This window comes from Acartia tonsa, chromosome 14 (assembly GCF_053477335.1).
Source record: "Acartia tonsa isolate MP-2025a chromosome 14, ASM5347733v1, whole genome shotgun sequence".
Classification (NCBI taxonomy): Eukaryota; Metazoa; Arthropoda; class Copepoda; order Calanoida; family Acartiidae; genus Acartia; species Acartia tonsa.
In genome coordinates, this window is record NC_137273.1 from 12430634 (window position 1) to 12455306 (window position 24673).

The 24673-nt window shown below is 30.7% G+C and overlaps 4 protein-coding genes across 9 annotated transcripts in view; all 4 read right to left on the minus strand.

Annotated features, from left to right (window-relative positions):
* LOC145305754 (uncharacterized) overlaps positions 1–1278 on the minus strand; it is a 45620-nt gene extending 44342 nt beyond the window's left edge. For all 4 annotated transcript variants that reach the window (XM_080147532.1, XM_080147530.1, XM_080147531.1 and 1 more), the window contains exon 1: positions 1054–1278. The gene's annotated coding sequence lies outside the window, so the exon portion shown is untranslated. The remainder of the gene's footprint in view (positions 1–1053) is intronic.
* Positions 1279–1874: 596 nt separating this feature from the next.
* Positions 1875–9160, minus strand: LOC145305758 (uncharacterized). Of its 2 annotated transcripts, XM_080147541.1 has the most exons (8): positions 8427–9157; positions 7378–8171; positions 7113–7272; positions 6448–6606; positions 6206–6268; positions 5770–5877; positions 5553–5659; positions 1875–2741 (listed from the first exon to the last, which is right to left on the minus strand). In XM_080147541.1, the coding sequence occupies exons 1-8, from the start codon at positions 8684–8686 to the stop codon at positions 2620–2622; spliced, it is 1773 nt and encodes a 590-aa protein (XP_080003667.1). In that variant the 5' UTR covers positions 8687–9157; the 3' UTR covers positions 1875–2619. The 2 variants fall into 2 exon arrangements, with proteins under 2 accessions (XP_080003667.1, XP_080003666.1); XM_080147540.1 differs by lacking the exon at positions 1875–2741 and having other exon boundaries at positions 4320–5659; positions 8427–9160.
* Positions 9161–9185: 25 nt separating this feature from the next.
* Positions 9186–15730, minus strand: LOC145305755 (uncharacterized). 2 transcript variants are annotated; one of them, XM_080147534.1, is made up of 10 exons: positions 14844–15730; positions 14404–14653; positions 14145–14230; positions 13909–13968; positions 13649–13726; positions 13460–13554; positions 10904–11947; positions 10493–10676; positions 10035–10287; positions 9186–9711 (listed from the first exon to the last, which is right to left on the minus strand). In XM_080147534.1, the coding sequence occupies exons 1-10, from the start codon at positions 14907–14909 to the stop codon at positions 9485–9487; spliced, it is 2343 nt and encodes a 780-aa protein (XP_080003660.1). In that variant the 5' UTR covers positions 14910–15730; the 3' UTR covers positions 9186–9484. The 2 variants fall into 2 exon arrangements, with proteins under 2 accessions (XP_080003660.1, XP_080003659.1); XM_080147533.1 differs by having other exon boundaries at positions 14404–15730.
* On the minus strand, positions 15476–18009 carry LOC145306424 (uncharacterized). The gene is made up of 5 exons (XM_080148518.1): positions 17869–18009; positions 17377–17521; positions 16862–16932; positions 16099–16187; positions 15476–15479 (listed from the first exon to the last, which is right to left on the minus strand). Exons 1-5 carry the CDS (start codon positions 17902–17904, stop codon positions 15476–15478), a joined length of 345 nt encoding a protein of 114 aa, XP_080004644.1. The 5' UTR covers positions 17905–18009.
* Between the last annotated feature and the right edge of the window lie 6664 nt (positions 18010–24673).

Consider the following 24673-nt stretch of genomic DNA (forward strand, 5'->3'; position numbering starts at 1 on the left):
TTTACATCTTTACATTTTTAGACATAATTATAATGAAGTCTCGCTTATAATAGCATAGTCTTATCATCCTAGAAATCATTTCAAAAACAGATGAATAGGATAATTTTATTATATAAAAGGGGGGGTTTTTTAATGCAACCATCTCGTAATCAATGATTAAATGGCAATTAGAATTCGAATTTCGATCTGAAATTGTGCATGAATAATCCTTGGTAGGTCTATTTTCCCTAAATCGAACAAAAAGTTGGAAAAGTAACAGCTAACGGCTGGCGGCTTAGCTGTTTTCCCATTTTTTTGCTATCTTAAGAGCATATTAGTCACGAAACCTATCTCCACATGATACTTTATCTCGCTCTAAAACCTTATCAAACGGTTCTAGCCGGTAGCAGTTGGTAATAGAAATTTAAAAAACTGTTATTGCTATCATTTAACATGAATTAAACCAAAAATATGTTTTAAAAAGTTGATTTCTACGTAATTAATGATGAATTTGCCCTGAAAATAGGCAAAAAACAGCTAAACAGCTGAGCCGCCAGCCATTACTTTTCCAACTTTTTGTTCGATTTAGGGAAAATAGACCTACCAAGGATTATTCATGCACAATTTCAGATCGAAATTCGAATTCTAAGTGCCATTTAATCATTGATTACGAGATGGTTGCATTAAAAAAACCCCCCTTTGTCCCTTAAAAGTTTCATAGAGCACTTATTACTAACATTATTTCAGCCTTCAGGTGAAATGAAAATACCATATGGCTTACATAAACAATATATTTATGTCATTTTAGAGGGTGTAACTTTAAAATTGTGCTATGCCTTCTCCACGCACTTTTGAAACATGCACTGCGTCTTATAATTGCGATGTAGCGTCCATTTGCCCGATGGACAACAAAACCTTTGATTGCACGATCTTTGTCTGGAAGTCCTAACTGTGCATAGCAATAAGTTGCGCCTGTTTATAAGCCAAGGCATTCTCCCTACTCTTACTATTAATGTCACGCTACTGACATAGCAGCAGTAGGGACCTATTTAATAGATATGGCCTATATCTTACCTGTCTACAAGCTGGGAGGCACTAACACATGTTAGATTTCGATTACGAGTCTTTTCCTGAGTAACCTGTTTCCATAGCCTTAACAAGGATAATAATTTTCAAGGGATCTTAAAGGACAAAAGAATAAACCATAAGTTAAAGGAAGCCTGCAAGAAATACCACGCTTTAACTGATGAAAGACTGCCACAAGTAGACCCAATACCCCAAATTTAAAGCCTTCAGCTTCTATAACAAAAAAGTTCTAGGCATTTTAAAATGACATTTTATGTACAATGAAAATGTTGAAAGAATCTCAATGCTAATGTTAGAAATTTTAAAATTAAACTACATGGCCTAGAAACAAAATTATAAGCTTATTTTTGCCATAAATTTTGGTTGCCAGTAACTAATTATATTTTTACAATAAAAATACCCATTTTTATAGTCAAAATCATTAAAAAAAATTAAGTTTAACTTGCATTGTACAGAGTGTACTGTAGCCAATCAGAAGGCTGAATCAGCTAAGCAACCAATCACAGATGAGCTTGTTTTAGTTTTCCCCTTTGTTTCCGCTATGATTTTCGTTCACAAATGCAATTTAAATCGCATTTTTTCATAGATTTTGACTATGAAATGTGGTGTTTTTATTATAAATATGTAATCAGTAACCAGCAATCTAAATTTCTGACAAAGATAAGGTTATAATTTTATGTCTTGGCAATGTAATTTAATATTGTTTTTTCTTTTATGAGCATTAGAAATCTTTCAAAATTTTCATTGTACATGAAATGCTATTTTGAAATGCCTAGAACTTTTTTGTTATTGAAGCTGAAGGCTTTAAAGGGGGGGGGCGGATGTGCCACTTTTTGAAACCAAAACCGACCTCGCATGATCTCGCATGATCTCGGTTAATAATAAAGTTACAGTCCTGGGGTTTTTTTCATTGGATTCACACCAATTTTTCTAGTTTGGAACTTTGAAGAAATGGCGGTGGAACTGCCGCTATCGCCGTGTATCGCCGATACCGTTTTTTTTGAGCTATCAAATGCCACTATACACAGTGCTAAAGTCAAGCTTACATTAATTATATTATTTCCCCTTTACAACCGAAAATTCAATTTTCTTTAAATTCGGCCTTCTATGTTACGTCATTTTAGTTCGACATTACTTATTATATTTTCGGAAAAAAAGTTAAACATTTCTGGTTAGGATAGAAGAAAAAAAATTGTCTATAGTTACACATTGTTCAATACTATTTTTTAAGTTAAATCAAACTTACATGAAATATCATTTCTTTCGATAATTCAGACTATAGGCATACTGTATAAAGCAAAGTATGTTTGATGGAGAGTATGTTAGAATCATCCTATATATTTTAAAAGATGCATGATGTTACCATAAAAATTCAGAAAAAGCATAGCAATCCATTAATAGTTAACTGTTTCTTAATGTTAGTTTGTCTGTCTGATTTTTGTACCTTACTTTAATAGATTTTCACATTCTCAGTTGATTTTTTAAGAATTTAAATATAATCCTTGAGGTCTACAGTATCCACATTATTTAATTGGAATGGTGACGTTTAATCCATTAAAAATATTTATTATAAAAATATTTTCTTCCCTTTATGATTTGAGGGATTGGTGTATACATTATTTTATTTAATTTTTCAATCCACGTATGCTCCTGGAATTGCTGCCTCATCCTCATGCCTGAAAATATGGATATATATTATTTTTTTCCTAGTTATTTCCCAAATTTGAAAACACATTTTTTTTTTAACACACTCTGTATATTCATACTTTTTTTTTAATGTTTAATCAATTGCATATTAACATAAAAATGACCCATCTAAACCATAGAATTTCGAAAGTCAGATAGAATTATTTTACATAGCTAATAAAAAATATTCTATAGAAAGGATCAAATTATATCATTTAAGGTTATAAAGCTGTTGGAAATGCAGTACTTCTTTCTATATCAACCTTGGCAGTTATTAGCATCTAAATATTTTTGATAATGTTTCTTACTTTACAACCACTGAATCCTCCCCCCTTATTTTGATTGTTTGAAAATAAGGGGAGATATAAAAAAAGTGGCTTTCCCATTAGGGCGAGTTTTTAATTACACTGTTAGATATGATTTTATAAAACTCTTGTGATTTGTGTGATTATTGATTTTTTGGACATGGTAATTCGGGTAGACGTATGGGGAACAGCGGCATTTTTATGATGTAAATTATGTGAATAATAACTGTGACTTTATGGCCCAATCATTGACACAAAAAAAATAATGGGTACTTTTTCATATGTTAAACTATATTACCATCTCAACAAAATAATTAATCACAAAAATCACTAGAATTTTATCAAATTGAACGGGGCTTACCCATTAGGTCAAGTTTCTCTGGATATTTAAGTATATACAAAACATCCATGAATTTTATATAAAGCAAATATACCTTATGGAGAATAATTTTTAATTTTATGAAGCTCTTGTGATTTGTGTGATGGATGATTATCTCAAAATCGTAATTTGGTTAGACGTATGAGGAACGAAGGCAATTATGAAAATTATGTGAATAACTGTGACTCTAGGACACTCATTGGAACATAAGTTCACTGTTCTGTTTTATATGTTTTTGAACAAGATAAAATTCGAGAAAAGGGGAAACACTGTTCATATCTTTTAAACTCTTGTGATTTGTGTGACAAATCATTATCTCAAAATGGTAATTTGGGTAGACGTATGAGGAACAAAAGCCATTATGAAAAGTATGTGATTAACTGTGACTTTAGGACACTCATTGGCACATAAGTTCACTGTTCTGTTTTATATGTTTTTAAACAAGATTGAAAAGGGGAAACACTGTTCATATCTTTTAAAGATCTTGTGATTTGTGTGACCAATCTTTCTCTCAAAATGGTAATATAAGTTGACATATGAGGAAAATGCCTATTCTTATTTGAATAGCACTGCCCATTTCGTTTAAATATTGTTGTGATAATGCCCCATCTGAGTTTACCAACATCCCGATAAAAACATGCAACCAATGTTAAAACTTAAGTTCATCTAATTTAGCTTTTGTTATACACCATTACCATGTAAGATAACTTCATCTTCTGAACAGGCACACATCAAAGCACATTGGTATAAAATCTAGGGAAAAAAAGATTTTTTAACATGCAAAACCAAAGATTACCATGCACTTTAAGACAAAGCAGTTTTCTAACATAAATAATATATATTTGTTTACAACAGAATAACGTAAAAATCAAAGAAAAACAATATTTAATTTTGAATTGTTTATTTTCTTAATAATACTTAAGCTCAACAAAGTAAACATATTAGGACACATACAGGTGAGAAGCCTTAATTCATGTGAGGTATGTAGTAAATCATTCTCAGACTTAAGCAGTAAGAATAAACATATGAAAAATCATACAGGAGAGAAACCATATATATTTTTTGTTTAGATATAAGTAAAGTTTAAGAAAAGAATATAACCCCCAAAAAAATAACCCTACTTTTTATTTTTTAAAATTCATGATCAATTTATTCAAATTTCTGGGATTTAAGTGGCGAAATGTTTTAAGCAAGAATTAAGGAGTATAGTCACTTTCGTGGCAAAAGTTCTTAAGGGGCAATTCCTCGTATTTTCACAGTAGCTTTTCCACTATTTTTATCCCATGCGGGGCAATCACCTAACCTAACTTAAATTAACCTATCAAAAGCTGCTATGAAAATATGACAAACCCCACTTAAGAGGCGTTGGCATGAAAGAGACTATACCCGATTTAAGTTACAAGTACAGGAAAATCCGGTGTTAGTATTTCTAAAGCAACAACACAAATACAAAATAATAAAATAAACACAAAATATCACAAAAATAATGTATGTGAGTAAAACCAATCTTCACCATTGAAACTAAACTACAAGACTGATATGTCTATAAGAAGATGAAACTTTAACTGTCAGAAAAATAAGTCCAGGGGTGTATATGTATTCTGCACAAGATTAATTTTTTCCCCTAAAAATGGAAAACTAATTACAGAACTCTTAATCTTATTCATATTATTTTGCAGAATATACACCCCTCTAAAAAACAATTAGTGCTAAATCTACAATACTATTTAAACATCAACCTTCAGCAAGAAAAACAACATTTTTCTGTATGTATTCAATGCTTACGGGTTTGATTTGATTACTATCATCATTAAGATACCATTGATTATTACTATCTAATTTTGATGCGGTGACATAGTGCCCAGATTCAATTGAATCACTAAACAGGAAATATTTTATAAGAACTAAAAAGAATTCAAGTTATAACCAAAAAAATTAAGCAGGACAAATAATATGTAGTTTATATTTAACATTTCTCATTATTAATACTTTGAAAGTACTTTTAAGTTTAAAGAAGTTGTGTTTGCAATGTGCAATAAAATATTTCCTGTTAATGTGCAAAATACATGCAATTACATTATTAGAAAAATTAATTTTTGCGTTGATTTTCTCATTACCTTTGATCCGGTATATTTGAATGAATTTGATTTTTCCTTCCTGTTTTGAAATTAAGCAGTCCTTTTTTATCCGCTGACAGGTTAGACATCGTACACCAACTAGTTTCCTAAAATAAGGTTGAAAGTTGGTATTCTGAATCCGAAAAATATTTCAACTTACTACCAAAGAATTCATACCCTGTTTTTTAGACATAAAACTAAAATAAACAAAATTAACCTCAAGAACATTTCCATCTTCTCATCTAGATCAATAATGCTACCATCATCTTCACCAGAAACGTCTATGATGGTTATCATATTACATGGGTTGCCATCATGCACATCTCTAAAACAGATAACAAATAATAACAAGGATGACAAGATCCATAAGTAGCTAAGCTCAAAAATTATGAATCTAGCACCCCAATTAGCAGACAGATAGACAAAATAATGTATAGATTAGATGGGCATATGTAATAGGAATCTACACTAATAATTTCAGCTATCTATCTTGAATAGGAGCCGAGAAAATCACGTTTCTCCCTTTCCATGACTGACGGACGGCCAGACGGACATTTGGAATTAAAGAGAAGCTATACAACTAAAAAAATGGATCTTACATTAGAGGTAATAAATGTAAAATATTTAAGTGTAAATCAAACATATCAACTTACACAACATGAGTTGCCCCACACTCACAATTGACTGTAGCGGGATAACTGGTAACTGCTCCATTACTAAATCAAGAAAAAAAAATTTATTTTTGACATTCAATTACACTTAATAGAAAAAATCTTTTGTTTTTTATTTCAATTGTTTTACAATGAGATACAATACTAGAATTGTATTTCATGAATCATAAAAAAGATATTTTTGAGGGTGTATTGATTATTTTATTGTTTAAAAAAATAACTACCTCAAATACATTTTATATCGAAAGAGAAGAGCTGTAATGAATTCACTTGGATCATTCTGCCTGTTCTTATTGAATTTTATGTGGGCAGTCTTGTTCCACAAATTCAGAAAACTTTCTCCTGAGAAGCAGGACTTACTTGGCATAGCAAATAGAATTTTCCTTAAAAGAAAAACAATTTTTTAACCTATTCAATTATACCACATTATGTTTTCTTTTTACGCATTTCATGTGTTTTTATTTTTAGGTAAGGTTAGGTTAAGTAATAGGGGATTTTTTTTTCCCGGCTTTTTTTGAAATTCAAGTAGTGCCGTTGCAATTATTATGCCTTTTGGTGAAAAAACACTTGTGTAAAAATTTTAACCATTTTGGACAAGTATTATGCCCAGTAATTTCACTTTGAAATTTTGACGCCCCCCTTATGGGGGTCAAAAAATCATTGCATCAGAACTATGGCTTCATGGTGCTCCCTGAATAGGTCTTGAGGAGTAGAATCAGGAATTTTTGAAATTTTGAAAATATCTCGTTCCTAGACTGAGAAAAGTTCAAAAAACCTATAAAAATTGGCCAATTTTCAAAAATGGCGTTTTTCAGGGGTTTTTTGAACTTTTCTCAGTATAATAATCGGATAAATAATAAAAAAAAGCATGTTCCTAGCATAGATTTACCTCAAAGAGAAAAGAGCATGGTCATGAAAGGCTACCAATTCCTGATTCAGGGCCATCTTAAAATCAATTCGATGAAGGAGAAACAAACAGGAATTTAGCCAGCAGAGATATAGGTTATTTTCCAGGCCAACCTGAAGTGAGTTGAAACCAAACTGTTCATCTAAACAAATATAACCATTATCATAAAATAAAACTATTATGCAAATAAATATGGGGAAACAAAACAAATTGTAAGTTTTGGTATAATATTATCACTATCACTTACCTAAAATTCTAGACTTGGGAGGTATATCTAGAACTTTTTTCTTGAATTTATTTTTGGATGTGTCAACACCACTTCGGCCATAATATGAGGTTTGACTTGAGGTAACAGATATTGTGTCTGCATCAGTTATGTTGCTTACAGGAACCTCAGATTCCACAGGTAGTGTTTGGTGCCTCCCTGACTCTTGAGTTTCGACAGTTGGAGTTTCAATTCTTTGATTATCCTTAGTTTCAGGTTGTGACAACGATTCCTGTGAAATATATGTGACGGTTGCTTCTGAAGAACTTATTTTATTAGCTGACATTGAAACTGATTGTGATGAAATTGAATAATTGTTCTTATTACTGAATACAGAAGTCTCCTCTATAGAATCATTATTTGTTTCATTATCAGTTGTATTTGATGATGTATCTGACATTGAATAGATAGTTTCTGTATTTGATGATGTATCTGACATTGAATAGATAGTTCCTGTATTTGATGATGAATCTGACTTTGAATAGAAAGAAGATCTATCAAATTGACTGAGAAGTTGACTAGGATTAAAAAAGTGACAATTCTTACGCTTATTTTCTGATGTTCGTTCTTTACAATTATATAACTGATGCACTCTTTTATTTGAAGAAGTTTGAACAGCTTCATCTGGGTGTAATATTGACAAGAATTTGTTTTTGATTGTCACAATTTGTACAGGTTTATTTGTATTTTTCGTCAGATACCATGGACATGATCCAACCAATAGAAGTAATCCAACGTGACAACAGGCACTTATTGATCCAGAGATATTAGGGCATCTGAAATACATCAAAATATAATTTATTTAAATATTTATTTATGACTGACAGAGAGACGGGAAAAAAATCAGACATCAGTCTTAATTAGCAGCCGATAAAAAAGCTCACATATGGTCATTCATAATTATACTAAAAAGCATAAATGTTTTTTTTTGTTTTTTAAAGACAAGTCTCAGAGCAAAATATTATCCACATATATTACAAATGAAAGATTTTTTATTTAGTCAAATCCCATAAAAAAATGAAATAACATACTTGTAACAGTACATGTTGCCTACACGTTTAAAAACATCTGAACAGTTTAGAGGATTATGTTCTTCATTTTCTAATAAGAAAATCACGGGGTTCCTGTTATTAGAGGGCTGCGTATCACTTTTGTTGCTTGGAGGACATTTTATCTGGAAAGCAACTCCTTTTCCAGGCCAAGGGGGAAGCAAACCTTCATTTTCTTTTTCAGAATAACCCTTTGGAGCAGTTTCTAGTTCCAACGCATAAACTTTCATGTCCTGGTTCATTCTTTTCAAGAGATCTTTATATTCCTAAAACGTTTTTATTTCATCTGGTTCCATTTTATCAACCTCTTGCCGCCTCATATTTCCTGCTACTTTCAATCCTTTTTTGAGGGCATGAATGGAACTGGTCAATTCATATATTTGGGAAAAATTTTCTTCATTGAGTTGTGGAAAGAGATATTTCGAGCGCAGAGTCTTGTAGCTATCAACCTGTTTCCACCCAGGCAATTTAGTAACATTTACATGAATGAGCCAGTTCTCACTATTAAAATTTTGTAGGATTTGCCGTGCTTTTTCTTCTTTCTGATCCTCTCTCAAAAATTTTACACCAAATCCTATTTGTTTAATAGATATAAAACGTTTGTAATTGTTGGATATTTTACATTAGTACCTTAGGTCTTTAGACTCTACATTTTATAGGCAAAAATTCGAATCAATAATTTACTTTACAAAAGCAGATAATCTGCAACTATATGTTACTGGTCTTAATGTTTACTATTTGTGAGAAATTTGAGCTTACATAAATAACAAGAAAATACCTAGTCCTTAGTAGTTTAAATATCTATTTCCCTGGATGCTCAACATTATTCATTGAGAACACAGATGTTACAATACCAGTGAGTCTACTGACTTTTAATCCATCTTTGAAAAGGGGTTCTAACACAGAGAGTGGCATCTTAGACTTTAAAATCTGATTAATTGTAATATATAAGCATTTTTTTAATGATAGTTGATAGTTTCTAGCATCTAATGGCTTTATTGCTTAAGATCAAAGGCAAAGAGTTTTATAACCGAATTTTTTTAAAAAAATATATAACCATAATTTAAAATGTACATAGATGTTTTACTTATACATTCCTGATATTTTTGTTGCACAGCTGCATGCAGATTTTCATTTTTTGCCCTGAAGATCCTAGCAAATTTGACAGTGTTCTGGGCTACAGTTAGTCTTTTCTCGTCAAACTGTATTTTTCTCATGGTATTAGTTGCGCTGTCAACTTCCAGTAAATATTCATCAGGTTTAGTACCTACAACAACAAAATATATACAGCAAAACTATAGAGTTAATTGTGTTATAATAGTTTAATCATGTGATTTATGATAAGAAATATTAAGGATTATACTGCTTAGATTTATGGCAGGAATCTTTACTCTTGCTCGTGCAAAGTCTCCTTTCTTTATGTGATAAAATCTTTTTACACAGTTCAACTTTAGATACACACACATAAGAAAGTTCATTATGTGAAGCTACTTAAAGGTTCTTGGAAGGTTTTTATTCATAACTGCCCCAACTCCCCTTGAATTTTTCCAGTGTCCTATCCACTACAAGTTTGATTAAAGTAAAACTTACCCAAGAATACAGCACCAACCTCATCTACCAAGGTTTTTAGATCTTTATATATTTGAGGCGCCAATTTAAGTTTTCCTACGAACTGAAATCCTGCATCAGTGATAACAATCACGAAATGTCTTGAACTTCCAGCTAGAATTCTTTTCAGGGAAGGATCTTTTCTAAGCTCTTGTAACATTATTGCATGTCCTATAAGAACTGCATCTCCACTGGCAGGACTTTGAGATGTGCAGGAAGGAAGAAGATAAACAACCTAACATAAAATTTTGTTATATAGGACTGATATATAATTTTTTTGTATTCAATCTACTTTTCATAATTGTAATATCTTAGTGCAGTTTCTTAATATCTCGATTATCACACACACACACAGTTCTACCCATTTATCACAAATAGAATATAAAACCCATTCTTACTACGTACTTATTAATGTCATTGTTGTAAACAAAACTAATTACCTTTGGGTGTAGTGTTGAAAACGCCATTACTTTAACACAATGGCCTCCAGCATGTGGGAAATATAACATTTTCTGTAGCTGTGGATCAGATGATACATCTATGGGTACATATGTCGAATCCACCTGCAAGACTACTCCTTTTCTACCTTTACCAGTAGGGTCCTCAATGGCATCAGTAAGAGTCCTAATAATTGAAATGATATCACAAAATGTTAAAACAGTATAGCTTTGAAAAATGATTGGAAGCATAAATCACAAGAATACCATTTTACATTAGTTTTTGAAAATAAGTAAATAAAAAATGAATAAAAGTGTGAATTTTTTATTGGGAAATAACAATATAAACGCTTCTGCTAAAAGGTTGGGTAAATATTTTGATTTATAAAATTCGTGGTTTTAATTAATCTTTACCTGAAATAAATGTCGGTATTATTATAAGCATCTCCCAACACTTTTTCGATCATTTGACTGCTATCATTCAGCAAAAAGTTTGGGATGTTTACTTCATGGAGATAATACGTTCTCAGCAAATTCCAGAATATATCTCTCCCCGTAGAAACAGGTATTCCAAACACTACACTTATTTCATCTTGTGTCCAAGAGCTAGCAAGCTTTAGCCGAAACAAAAAAGATCTTGCATACATATTTAACGCCTCTTCTTTACAGGATTTAATATTGCCTTTCAACTGTGCCGTAAACTTTAAAAATTGGTTTTTAGTAACATGAATTAAAGCTTGAAAATCTCTATTAGTCAACTTCTCTGGATTTAAAAAAAGGTTTGTATACTTTCTTATGTGTAGTTGCATTGTTTTTGTGGAATCAAATTCAGAATAAGGTCTATTGCTTCTAATACTACAAATGCTTCGTGCTGGTGGAGACTTTGATCTTGTATCTTCTTCTTCCCCTTCTTCAGAACCTAAGCTCATGTTCACGACACTTACAAGTTCAGATAAAGTTAATAAATCTTGAGTTGCCTGCTCTGTTATGATATCTTCTTCTTCTCCATCATTAACATTTCTATTATCAACTATTTTATCCTTTTCTTTCTTTGAAATGATAAAACTGCTTTCGGTTTCATGTAACATCAATCTATATCGTTTCAGCATTCTGTCACTTGGTTTAGTGTACTTAGGTCCTATAAAGGCGGAAAAAGAGTTTATTTGGATGACTTGTACATATTTAGGTAAAATGATATTTTTTCTACCTTTTAAATATTTGTTGACAACTTTGATGTTATTTTGATTGTAATATTTTAGATTTTCTCCCATATTTTGGTGTTTTTTGAAAAGAAGTGGATAGCTATTTGACACTGCCATGTTTGAAATATCACACATATCAATTTTATAGACTGGTGGCAACTTTTCTAGAATTTGTTCTGCATATTTATCATGAGGATGTGCATACAATTTTCTATAATAGTTTGGCGGAATTTCATGATCTTGCTTCCATGGGCACCTGAAGTATAATTTTTATTCTATTAGTAAAAAGCAAAAATCTAAACTTCTCTAAGAAAGGAATCTAATACAAATACAACAATGAATAGGAGATAAACAAATAAAACTATTGATTATTCATAAAAATTCAGCCAACAATCTAAAATAGTACCAAAATGTATTACAATTCTCCCTGAGGCCAGATAGACGAAGGCCAAATTAACTTTTCAATGAGTTTCAAATGGTCTCCATGTGGTTAATGAAGTTATCATTTCATAATAAATCTAAACACACATAAATCACATGAATATGACACACATCAATCACATGAAAATTTCGCGTTCCTAATGAAATTAAACTTGTGAGGATACACACACACATACATGATTCTTACCAATTTATACTCATTTTTTTTACAATTATAATTTCATAATAAATCTCAACACACATAAATCACATGAATATGGCACACATCGATCAAATGAAAATTTTGAAGTCCTAATGAAATTAAACTTGTGGGGATACACACATACATGATTCTTACCACTTTAAACTCATTTTTTTACACACACATAGGATAGAAGGATGGGAAATGAAGATACACCAAACTATTCCGGCACATAAATCACATGAATATGGCACACAGCAATCAAATGAAAATTGTATGGTCCTAATGAAATGAAACTTGTGGGAATATGTAAACACTTAATTTTTAGTACCAAAATCAATTACAATTCTCCCTTAGGACAGATAAACAATAGCTAAATTTACTTTCCAACGAGTTTCATATGGTCTCCATGTGGTTAAGTTTAAATCACATGAATATGGCACACATCAATCAAATGAAAATTGGAAATGAAGAAACACCAAACAAACTTTTTCGGCATAAATCACAAAACAATGGACTCACTCACTTTTTTACACACATTTTAGGATAGAAGGATGGGAAATAAAGATACATCAAACAAACTTTTCCGGCATAAATCACATGAATATGGCACACATCAATCACAAAAAAATTTTGTGGTCCTAATGAAATAAAACTTGTGTGAATACGTACACACATTATTCTTACCACTTTATACTCACTTATTTACACACATTTTAGGATAGAAGGGTGGGAAATGAAGATACACCGAACAAACTTTTCCGGCATAAATCACATGAATATGGCACACATCAAACAAACTTTTTCGGCATAAATCACAAAACAATGGACTCACTCACTTTTTTACACACATTTTAGGATAGAAGGATGGGAAATAAAGATACACCAAACAAACTTTTCCGGCATAAATCACATGAATATGGCACACATCAATCACATGAAAATTTTGCGGTCCTAATGAAATAAAACTTGTGTGAATACGTACACACATTATTCTTACCACTTTATACTCACTTTTTTACACACATTTTAGGATAGAAGGGTGGGAAATGAAGATACACCGAACAAACTTTTCCGGCATAAATCACAAAACAATGGACTCTCACAGAACAAACACACATCCTGTTATTATAAGGATAAACCAACCTGTCATTGTGTCTAAACTTTTTGATTTTAGTTGTAGTTTCCTCTCCACACTCCTTACATTGACTATTATCCATTTCCTGCGAGGAGCTTGGTCCCTAAAATATTTTTATTAGATAAGTGTCATAACTCATTTTTTAGATGTTGAAAATAATTATACAGTAGTTTGTTTATTTAATATACACCTGTTACCTGCAAAAAAAACGTATGCATGTCTGGAAAAGTTGTAATTGTATCTGCATTTTTCTTTTCCTTTGAAGAGCTTGGTTCCTAAAATATTTTCAACAATTAGGAGGCAATAAATTGTTTTTTAAAGGAAAAGGTGTTTATTTCATACCATACTCAATCAGAAATACCCAATAAAAATATCACATGTTAATGTATTATTGTCTTTAGTCAATATTATGTAATGTAAAAAATTGTTAATGTTGAAATAAAATTAAACATAATACCTGCATGAAAAACGTTGTACTTTCATCTGCATTTTCCATTTCCACTGAAGAGCTTGGTTCCTGAAATATTTTCACTAATTAAGAGATAAATAAATTAATTTTTAGATGTAAAGGTGTTTATCTCTAATCATACTCATTCAGAAATGCTTAATAAAAAAATCACAAGTAAATATATCCAGTCAATATTAATTGCAGTAAAAGAATGTTAATGTTGAAATAGAAATTAAACACATTACCTGCATAAAACACGTCTGTACGTCTGGAACAGTCTGACCTTCATTTGCAATTTCAGAAACTGGGGAAGACACCACACTGTCGCATTCTAAATATTTCAAATAAATAAAAAAAATTGAGTTGTTAGTCACTTAAAATAATGAAAGTTAACTTTCAATTATCTAAACTATTTTATTATCATAGCTTGTCTAAAATTAAAACTTTCTCTCAATGACTAGACAAGTTTCATTGTATATAATTTTACTATTTTAGTGCATTTACCTGGCTTTGTACAGTTGATAAACTTTTTGTGTTTGGTAAGATTCCATTTATATGAAAATGTTTTTTCGCACTTGTCACATTTAAATTCTGATGAAACTGTTGGATTTGTTGTTGTTGATGGATTTGCCGACTGTTTTTCAGGTTTACATAAACTTCTCTTATAGTGCTGCTGTAGTCTTGATTTGAAGCAGAATTTAGCACCACACTCGTTACAACTTAAGCTGCGTTCCATGTGTAAGTCCAACTTCTCCTTAACAATAATGACCATTAAAAGAAATACATGAAAAATGATTCTAGAAAGTATAATTAAATACCAATAAATGTTTTTTTTAAATACAGCAAAGGAATAAATAAAAATAAAGGTTAATGTCATTATGTTTGATATGAAAACTTGGGCTTAGAAATATGAATAAAGTTTTGTTTTTATAAAAGATTACAACCTGATTTGGAAAGGACCTCTTGCATTCAATTGTACACTTCATTGTGTAGGTATTTACATCAAACATTTATCAAAAACCCATCATTTGCATCTGAAAAATCTTAGCAGATCAATATTTTTAAAGTCTGATTAAAAGAAAAAAATGATCTGCAAGATTTAACCTGAAGATCCGTGTGTAAACTCATTTTCCCTCCTACATAAAAAAAATGTTTTTTTTTCCCTGTTTACTAGGAGCTGTACCCTAAAAGGAATTATATTTGTTTAAAAAACGAATGGAAAAATGAAGAAGAAAAATCTAAGAAAAAAAGATCAGTGGATTTTCGGCGGTTTAGCTACTGTTCACAAGGAGCTTACCTTAAATTGAAAAAAAAACCAGTTAAAAACACCAGGGGAAAAAAAATAAGAAAAAAAAATTCGGCGGGATATGGCGGTTTTTCGGCGGGAGATGAAGGTTTTCGGCGGTTCCGCCACCGTTTCTTCACAGTTCCATTTTGTTTACCACAAAAGCAACTGCTGTGCAGAATTTTTGAGCTGTAACTCTTTTATGGGCTGAGAATGGAAAAATGAAGAAGAAAAATCTAAGAAAAAAAGATCAGCGGATTTTCGGCGGTTTAGCTACTGTTCACAAGGAGCTTACCTTAAATTAAAAAAAAACCAGTTAAAAACACCAGGGGAAAAAAAATAAGGAAAAAAAAAATTCGGCGGGAGATGGCGGTTTTTCGGCGGGAGATGAAGGTTTTCGGCGGTTCCGCCACCGTTTCTTCACAGTTCCATTTTGTTCACCACAAAAGCAACTGCTGTGCAGAATTTTTGAGCTGTAACTCTTTTATGGGCTGAGATCATGCGCGTTTTACTTTTGGTTTCAAAAAGTGGCACATCCGCCCCCCCCCCTTTATGAAAAATTCCATAAACAGTTTTCTAATATTATAGAGCCACACTATATTTTATTTTATTCAAATGAAAAATTATTCTTTTGTGGCTTCACTTCACATTAAAGTAAATTGTAATATTTAATATCAATATAAGTTCATTCATCCTATATAATAGTATCATAATTTGACTGGAATTGTAAATGTAATGGAATATTCCAACGTCCAAAATTGGAAAGTTGTGGTAATCTCCCCAAAAATATTTACAAAACTTCCCTGGACCTCCTAGGTTCAGTGGTCAGCGAGATCCTTCTTTCTTAAACACACACACAAAGACATCCTTTTACTACTATAAAGGATAACAGCTGACTTGAAAAAAAGAGGTACCTGTGAACTAATCCATATGTGCCCTGTCCAATTTCTTCAAACAGATCAAACCTAGTTGATGCATCATCTGGTAGAGCTAAAATGTCTTCCTAGAAAAGGGATAATTATGTGAAGTGTATTTAACGAGTTTGGATAGTTGGAGAAAAATTATCTTTTACCAGGCGGATTTTGTTATACGTCCAAAATTTAATGCCTAATTTGTGATGGAAAAGTCACATTTTAAGAAAAATGATTGCAAGAATAAGTTACTATAATACTCTCTAACATACATATATTGCTTTGCATTACAATAAATAACAAACAATTAACCAGCACTAAAGAAGTCGTCATGCTGTTTTTGTGGAAACAAAACAGCAAAATAAGTTGCATATATCACAAGAAAATGATTTTCAAAACTTTATATTTTTAAAACTACATGATAGGAGTTGAAATTTTTTTGATTATATGCCCTATAGATTTAGTTTAAACCATTCGACAGTAAAAAAAATATGCTGTTCACTAAATTCAATTTAAATGTATTTCCCTTTGGAATAATTGCAAAGTATTAGAGACTTCTTTAAAAATCAAATGCAGTATTGTGGGCTGGCTTAGAAGCTTTAACATTACATAGGTCATTTCCAAGTTATTCAAACGTTTTTTGTGTGAGTAAGAGTAAAAAATAACGTGGAACAAATGATTTTCCTAGCGAGGAGTACTAATACAATATCTTAGGTTAAAAAATAACATTAAAGGCTTTTCACAAGTTTAATAAACAAAATATTACCCTTGAATAAACTGTGTGGTGAAGTTCTCCATCTTTGTTGGACATGGTGGACTGTCGAGAATTTGGAGAACCTAGCGGTAAGATAAAAAAAATTACTGATTATTCAAAATAAATAAGAGTGTTCTTTAAATAAAACTTATCAGGTATACAAAATTACAATGATTACTTGAGCGGTAGCTAGGATTTGAGTTGCGATAAAAAGAATTATGGTGCGAATTTATGTGTAAAATCATAATGTTAGTTTTCTTAATGAGTAAAACAAAATTCTATCATTAAAAACACACAAAAATATAGCAATTTGACATTTAGAGGATTAAAAAACAGAGATAAAACCTGCCTAAAATTTAGTGTACTAGACATTAACATATATCTTATCTATTATACTACAATATTAAATTTCAACATCAACTCCTAACCCCTATATTTACCAATGCTTTAAAAAGATATACTAATTGAATAGAACAGACAACTTATATCTTAAAGCATTTATCTTAATATTAAAATAAAGAAATTACCAGGACTTCTTGGCGTGTATCCAGGTGAATGACCAGAGCGGAATGACCCGTCTCCAGAACGGCCACCTGGAGACCTGGTTGGTGATGGTAATAGAAACCCATCCTGGGTCTTCACACCAAGATTGTTTGATTTACCCCCTCCATCCTACAATAAAGTATTAGAGGATAAATACAATATGAATTTTTTAGTGAAAATAAACAAGTGAGGATTATCTTAGATTTGTTTAATTAAAGTAATCATAAACACATACATTTCTTTATTCGCTTTACGGTAACTTTTTAAAATTTCTAGATTTTTTAAGTACAACATTTTTTAAGTACTTTAACTGTACAAAATATTATTTTTGATATAAGCAAAGCATTTGAAACTATCATTAATTAAGTCTTGGTAGTAAAAAATAATCCAACAACTTTTACCAACTGCAGTCAGAAAAATTAATATAATTATATGAATAGGTATTAAGACCAATATGTATATTAGAAGTTTCTCACCTTTCTCGGTGACCTAGCATTGCCCCGCAAGGTCATATCGAAACCTATAACTACAAGTAAGCCAAATGTTTTTAAAAGATTCAAGATAAACTTGTAGATTTTATTATATGTCACTATAAACTGCTCTACCAAAGATTAAACCACGACTGGTCCAATTTTAAATTAATTTTCCCAAATACAATAAAAATTATTATAAACATAAAAACTACAACTTAATTCTTTTTAAAAAACAAACTGAATTTAAGTCTTTTGTTAATATACCTAAAGAAATATTTGATGAAGCCTATATTGGTCCCTGTATAAAGGATTATCATAGTATGGCTTCGGCAAAGCCATAGGCACAGAACTTATTCACGTGTAAACAATGATTTCTAAATAATAAAGTACATACATATATGCACAAACTTACTGACATATTTAATTTAATTCACAATAAAACATAATGAATTTTATACTGTTTAGTTTGGCGAATGAATTTAATGCATTACTTACTTAAAGATGATGTTTTAGCTGGACCAATGGATGACTAATTAACAAGGTCTTGATCAACTCCTTAGGTTTAAACACTGCATACTTGAAAAATGATACTTGTTAAAATCTTTATGCCCAAGTTCAATAGTAGATTATCAGTAGTAATGCTAATTAAATGTTATTATGTCTGTCTATCAATCTACATATATGTTAGTAATGTTAGAGGGATGCCGATGTTTAATTCAGATACACTACCTTCCTTCACTCCCCCATCCCTCTACCTTGTTTTCTTTCTTTCCTTTTATCAGAGCTTTAACTCTTTTGTTGGTTTAGTACCTTTGTGTTTTGGTTACAAAAAGGGGCACTCCCCCCCCCCCCCCACCCCGACCACCACCCACCTCCATCTCCCATTTCAAAAAGCTTTGGTACTATTGGATTTAATCAAATTTCACAGTGAAAACAAAGAAAATTCTTTTTAAATAATCAAAAATAAAGCACGTTATGTTACTTTTAAAAGATTTCTGGAGGAAGATTCTTACATCGTACTTGTCCTTCGTTTCTCTGGATGCTAGTATCAAATTGGTTACATAAAATTATTTAAATATGGCCCTTTTGATTCGACAAGATGTAAACCTTATCATCTTTTCTTAATCTGTTGCACTATGTGAATGTCAGTGACTATGCAGTAACATTTCCAGAATACATACAGCTAGTATTTCATTGTTTTTGACGAATCTTGGCAGTTGTAGCAGCGATCAACAACTCTTTTTAAAGCAAGCTGCGCCGTTAGTAATTAGACTAAACTAAAACAGCATCTGAGTTGTAATGTTTTAAGATATTAAGTGGTGTAAGATAGAGCGCAACTTATTAGCATTCAGTATTGAAACTTCCAGGCAAGAGTCATGCAATCAAAGGGTTGGTTGTCTTTTGGGTATTACTTAAACCAATATGCTTAGGTGATATGATCCATGGACGATCGCTTGAATTCCAAAAAAGACCTTATTTCCATGAGGTAATTTAAAGGAAGCCTGCAAGAAAATAATTTTTTTTAATGATTTTGACTATAAAAATGGGTATTTTTATTGTAAAAATATAATTAGTTACTGGTTGCCTAAATTTATGACAAAAATAAGCTTATAATTTTGTTTCTAGGCCACGTAGTTTAATTTCAAAATTTCTAACATTAGCACTGCAATTCTTTCAAAATTTTCATTGTATATAAAATGTCATTTTAAAATGCCTAGAACTTTTTTGTTATAGAAGCTGAAGGCTTCAAATTTGGAGTATTGGGTCTACTTGTGGCAGTCTTTCAGCAGTTAAAGCGTGGTATTTCTTGCAGGCTTCCTGACCCCGCATACCAAAAGAGCGGTTAATGCTGAATCTCAAAACGCAGCTGTCAAAAAAGCACCAACCATTTTGCCTTTTCCATATTTTTAGCTATCTACAACGAACCTCCCATTATCTAATAAACCTTCTAGGCAACTGAAACATCACAATCATTTTGTAAATTTTCTTGTACAATGACAGAAGATTAGGTATTAAGAAACAAACAATGGTAAAAAATATTTAAAAACAATAAATATTTCAGTTATATTTTAATAAAATAAAGAAATAATTAGTATCTTATAACTCCCGGAAAGTAAATGATAAAAAAATAACAAGAATGAAACATGTACTACATGTATAAAGCAGCAATTTTTTAACTGGAATTTTTGGTAGGTGTAAAAAATTCAACTGCATAACAATGTTCGCTGTGGCTCATAATTTTGTTATTTCATGCATGCAGTCAATTATGACGGACAAAAAGTAAATAATGAGAAGCTGCAAACTTTTAAAAATGCATATCTTCTTTTCTTATCCTATACTGCGGGGTTTCTTTTCGAGTTTAGAGGATATATCTTATTACAAGATAATAGTTTAGATTTTAAATTTATAATTTTGCAACTGGTTCAGTTTTCATATTCTAATGTTTTATTATATAAATTATGCAATTAAATAAAATTGTATTTATTTCCTTAAAATCCTTGACAGTAGGGGGTGGGGGGGGGGGGTTTACTTCTGCCTCAATTTTTTGAATTATAGGTGTTCAAGTTAATTTTAGGTTCCAGGTATAATCCTGCAGATCCTAATCCTCTAGGTCTTCAGCAATCTTTAATGGTATCTGTGACATCTATTAGTACCACATAATTTAAAATTATAGGTGTTCAAGTTAATTTTAGGTACTAGGTATAATCCTGCAGATCCTAATCCTCTAGGTCTCCAGCAATCTTTAATGGCATCTGAGACCGCAATTTTTAGTCCGAATTTTTTTTATCAAACAGGGGACAAGCACAAAATTATTTGGACCTCTAGCTCTAATTGGATTTGAGATAACAAAATGGAAGGTTTAATGAACTCCCCCCCCCCCCCATTGAGAGTAATTAATTTTGTAAATCATACCTGAAGGGTAATGAGTATTTTTAACATATGACATTTTAGGATATCTGAAACTTATATAAGTCATATTGATAAAATACCTATATTAAATTAAATATCCTTTGTATATTGAATATTTATAGTAAAAATCACATATAAAATAGTTTATTGTAGTTCAGGACATTATCTCCCTAAGCAATAGTCAATCTCTTTGACAAGGGTAGTTCTCAACTTAGCAATAGCCTCACAGCTTTTTAACTTCTCCAACTTGTCAATCTTCTTTTGTAAATCCTTGATTGTATTCTTCTTGCGAGAAATTGATAGTTCAGCTAAATCATATTCCCCCTTCCAATACTTGTTATCAGTTATCAGATTATCTAGTTCTTTTTCTAGGCCATCATTCCTGTCTACGTTCTTTTTTATGTCGTTTTTAAGTCTTGTGTTTTCTTGGCTTAAAACCATGATCCGATTCATTTGAGACTCCACCTGTTTTTCAAGAATGCTGATACGTTTCTTTAATTTGTCGTTTTCATCAGCTGACGGCATATTAACCTATATAAAAAAATGAATCAAATGGGAAAGGCTCAGGATTATCTAATCCTCATTTAAAATGTCAAGATTTTCTTTCATCACATTTAATGTGAGAATGTTGCTATTATCATATTCAAAATAAATGCTGTAATAAGCTTTAAAATATTTAAACACTAGTCTCTCATTGGACACAAAATGACGTCCAATAAGAAAAAGGAATAAAAATATTGGAAAGAAAATTATTTTATTTCAAAATTAATTCTTGGCATTTTGGAATAAAAAATATAGGGGAAAGAAAATTATTTATTTCCAATTTATTTCTGGTCTTGAAATAATATTCATTATTTTATTTTAATTCGAGTGTCAACCAATAAGAAATAGGCATGCTGTTTTAAAAGTTTGGAATAAAAATTATTATTTTTTGTCAATTCCTTTTTTCAGAGTATAAAATGAGAATAAATTTTCCAACATCATTATTGATTTCTAATTTAACATTTCATACAGTGGGTAATATTTATTTCAACATTTTTTGTCATTCAAAATCAAGTGTCACAAAAATAATAATATTTAACATAAAAAAGAAATTTTTAAAATAATTTTGTTTTCTTTATTTGTTGCAGATTTAAGCCCAAGTTTCCCCCCTCGACCCCCCCCCCTGACGCTATCTTCTTTAAATCTTTCATTATTTCTGTAATTTATTCTAACTATCTTATAAATTTCAAAACATGAGATAAAAAGGAAATAATTTGCTGTACATTATTAAAAAATTTAAAAATTGTAAAAAAAATTCCAACATGATTTTTAATTTTAAATACAAGAATATTTTTTCCTATATCATATGTTAAATTTAAATACAGGAATAATTTTGTACTGTGGAATTGAAGAAATAAATGCTGTACATTAGAGTGGCTTGATTTTCAATGATTTTCTAATTTTAAATGTGCTACATACACTTTCTGTCTGAACATCATATAAGAGACCAAAAATTGAAAAGAAAATATTTTGAATAATGGGGAGGCTCGCTGATGCATGTAAACTTTTAGAAAGACACTTGTTGGGAGAATTTTTTTTTTTTTTGTGGGGGGGGGCAATTATTTTTCTTTCAAAGTATAGCTTTATGCACCTTCCCAATTTTGTCTTGAAGAGTAGAATAAGAATAAAAAATCTGTTTTTAAAACTATTGATCCTAGCAAGAAAAATCCATAAATAAATTTAAAAACCAAGAGATTTTACATTTAATTTAAGATTTTTCATGCTTGGATGAATATTTTTTAAAACCAATTTGATATTCTTATATTAATCAACAAGACAAATTCAAAAAGATGCATAAAGCAATACTTTGAAAGAAAAAAAGTTGCACCTCCAGAATAAACTTCTAAAATTTTTAATGCATGGAAACACCTTCCCCCCATTTCCCCTCAAGGATAAAATCAATTTTTTATATTTAGGTTTCTTATATGACGTTTAAACTGTAGATGTTGATCACAAATTCAATGTCCAAAATTGATCCACTCTACTGTACATTGTTATAATTTAATATTTGATGTGGGTATAAACATTAGACATAGATGGTCAATCTGACCCCATTTTTTTCTTAAAAAGAAACCTTTGTTCACTTTTTGTTGTATATGAAATACAGCCCTATAGGCAACATTATTTGCAACTAAATTTTGCAATGATATAATTTTTAGAAAGATAACTTTATTATAAGAAATTAAATTATTTATAACTAACTTATTATATGTTGTGTCATACGCTTCACATTATATGATGGAAGAAATATTTTCTTCAAATATTTCACCCAAGGAAAGCTTTAACCTAAGATATTCAACAATTTATAGCTGATACATAATGTAAACAAAATTCCCTTGTGCTGTCTCTAGGTTATCTCTATTGTATAAATGAACGTACAAAAGAGGAGGAGAGAGAGAAGGAAATAGACAGAAAAGTGAGGGAGGGGGGAGGGGGAAGAAATATAGAGAAAAATAGACAGAGATATTTATTGTTCACCCTTAGATGATGTAAACTTTTTGATAGACTTTTTTGAATTTAAGAAAAAGATAGAGAATGAGACAAAACCAAGTATCATATTTTATTAATATTGCTTATACAAGAAAGGTAATTCAAAATTATTTCACCAATATTAAGGTCAAGTGACAAAAATTTAAATTTCCACCTACTTCACCCCCAGAGGGGGCAATAGTAGAAGGAAAATTCAAATTTTGATCACATGACCAAAATTGTTGAAATAATTTTAATATCCTTTCTAGCATTCACAATATTACGAAAATATGATAAATAACTATTCTTAATCTTTTTTTTTCATTAATCACATAAAAAACACCAGACATGAATCATTACAATTAGAGTGCCCAATATTTTTATGCAACTAATAAAATGATTATTGTTCTAAATATTTGTAAGCATGGGCAAATAAAACTGGTATTAATCTTAAAAATGTTTTATTAACAAATCCGAAAAGAGCTGTCTATGATACGAAAGGATAAATAACTATTTGTATATAAATATGAGAAAGTCATTTAAGTAGGTAGTTTTTTCATGGCAAACTAAATGAATATTAAGCAAATTTTATTAAATTATTTTATCTGTTGTAGGTATTATTTTGGAATATTTAAAAATCATTTAATCATGAAACCTGAATAGCAGTGCCAGTTAAATTTGTCTTTCATAGAATCCTAATATTACAAAAGGGATCAAAAGTAAGTAGAATATTTTTGCATTGCAATTGTTTTATTAGATACAAATAAGGAAAAAAATGATAAAAGAAAACCAGCTTATAATAATGTAGTCTGTTGGCCTTTCTTTAAAGTTGCAGAGTATACCAAATAAAACCCTTTGATCACACAACCTTTGGAACTGTGCATTAGGGTGGGTTCATATCGGAATTAGACAAAGCGGGGATATGCAACAGATAAAATTAACCTTAAAAACATTTCTGACCGAAAAAGAATTTTAAAAAATTGAGTTTTAGAACACGACCACTTAAAAATATAATTCATTAATTATTAGTATGCAAAGACAACATTCAAAAATTTTTTTGAATCAGAACTATGGCTTCATGGTGCTCCCTGGAAAGGCCTTGAGGAGCGCTGAATCAGGAACTTTTGTCCGTTTCAAAATATCTCGTTCCTAGCCTTAGAAATCACCAAAAAAACAAAAAATTTTAAGGTTTATTGAGAATTGTCCAATTTGTAGAGGTTTTTTAGATTTTCTCAGGCTAGGAACGAGATTTTTTGAAACGGACAAAAGTTCCTGACTCAGCTCCTCAAGGTATTTCCAGGGAGCACCATGAAGCCATAGTTCTGATTCAATAAATTTTTGACTCCCATTTACAAATAGCTATACAATTGAATGTCTGGTCGTCAGC

Bases quoted from the DNA above. Each gene is read 5' to 3' on its own strand.
- LOC145306424 (XM_080148518.1), bottom strand. From the start codon at position 17,904: ATGACCTTGCGGGGCAATGCTAGGTCACCGAGAAAG. The intron at 17,522-17,868 runs GTGAGAAACTTC...ACTTTATTGTAG, and splicing joins ATGCTAGGTCACCGAGAAAG to GATGGAGGGGGTAAATCAAA. The intron at 16,188-16,861 runs GTAATATTTTGT...TCCCTTTTCTAG, and splicing joins ACCACACAGTTTATTCAAGG to GAAGACATTTTAGCTCTACC.
- LOC145305755 (XM_080147533.1), bottom strand. From the start codon at position 14,776: ATGACATTAACCTTTATTTTTATTTATTCCTTTGCTGTATTTAAAAAA. The intron at 13,555-13,648 runs GTAACAGGTGTA...AAAATATTTTAG, and splicing joins TGCATACGTTTTTTTTGCAG to GGACCAAGCTCCTCGCAGGA. The intron at 9,712-10,034 runs GTAAGTTTTACT...TTGTTGTTGTAG, and splicing joins GGTTGGTGCTGTATTCTTGG to GTACTAAACCTGATGAATAT.
- LOC145305758 (XM_080147540.1), bottom strand. From the start codon at position 8,686: ATGAACCAGGACATGAAAGTTTATGCGTTGGAACTAGAAACTGCTCCA. The intron at 7,273-7,377 runs GTAAGTGATAGT...ATATTTGTTTAG, and splicing joins TCCCAAGTCTAGAATTTTAG to ATGAACAGTTTGGTTTCAAC. The intron at 5,660-5,769 runs GTTAATTTTGTT...ACCTTATTTTAG, and splicing joins AAGATGGAAATGTTCTTGAG to GAAACTAGTTGGTGTACGAT.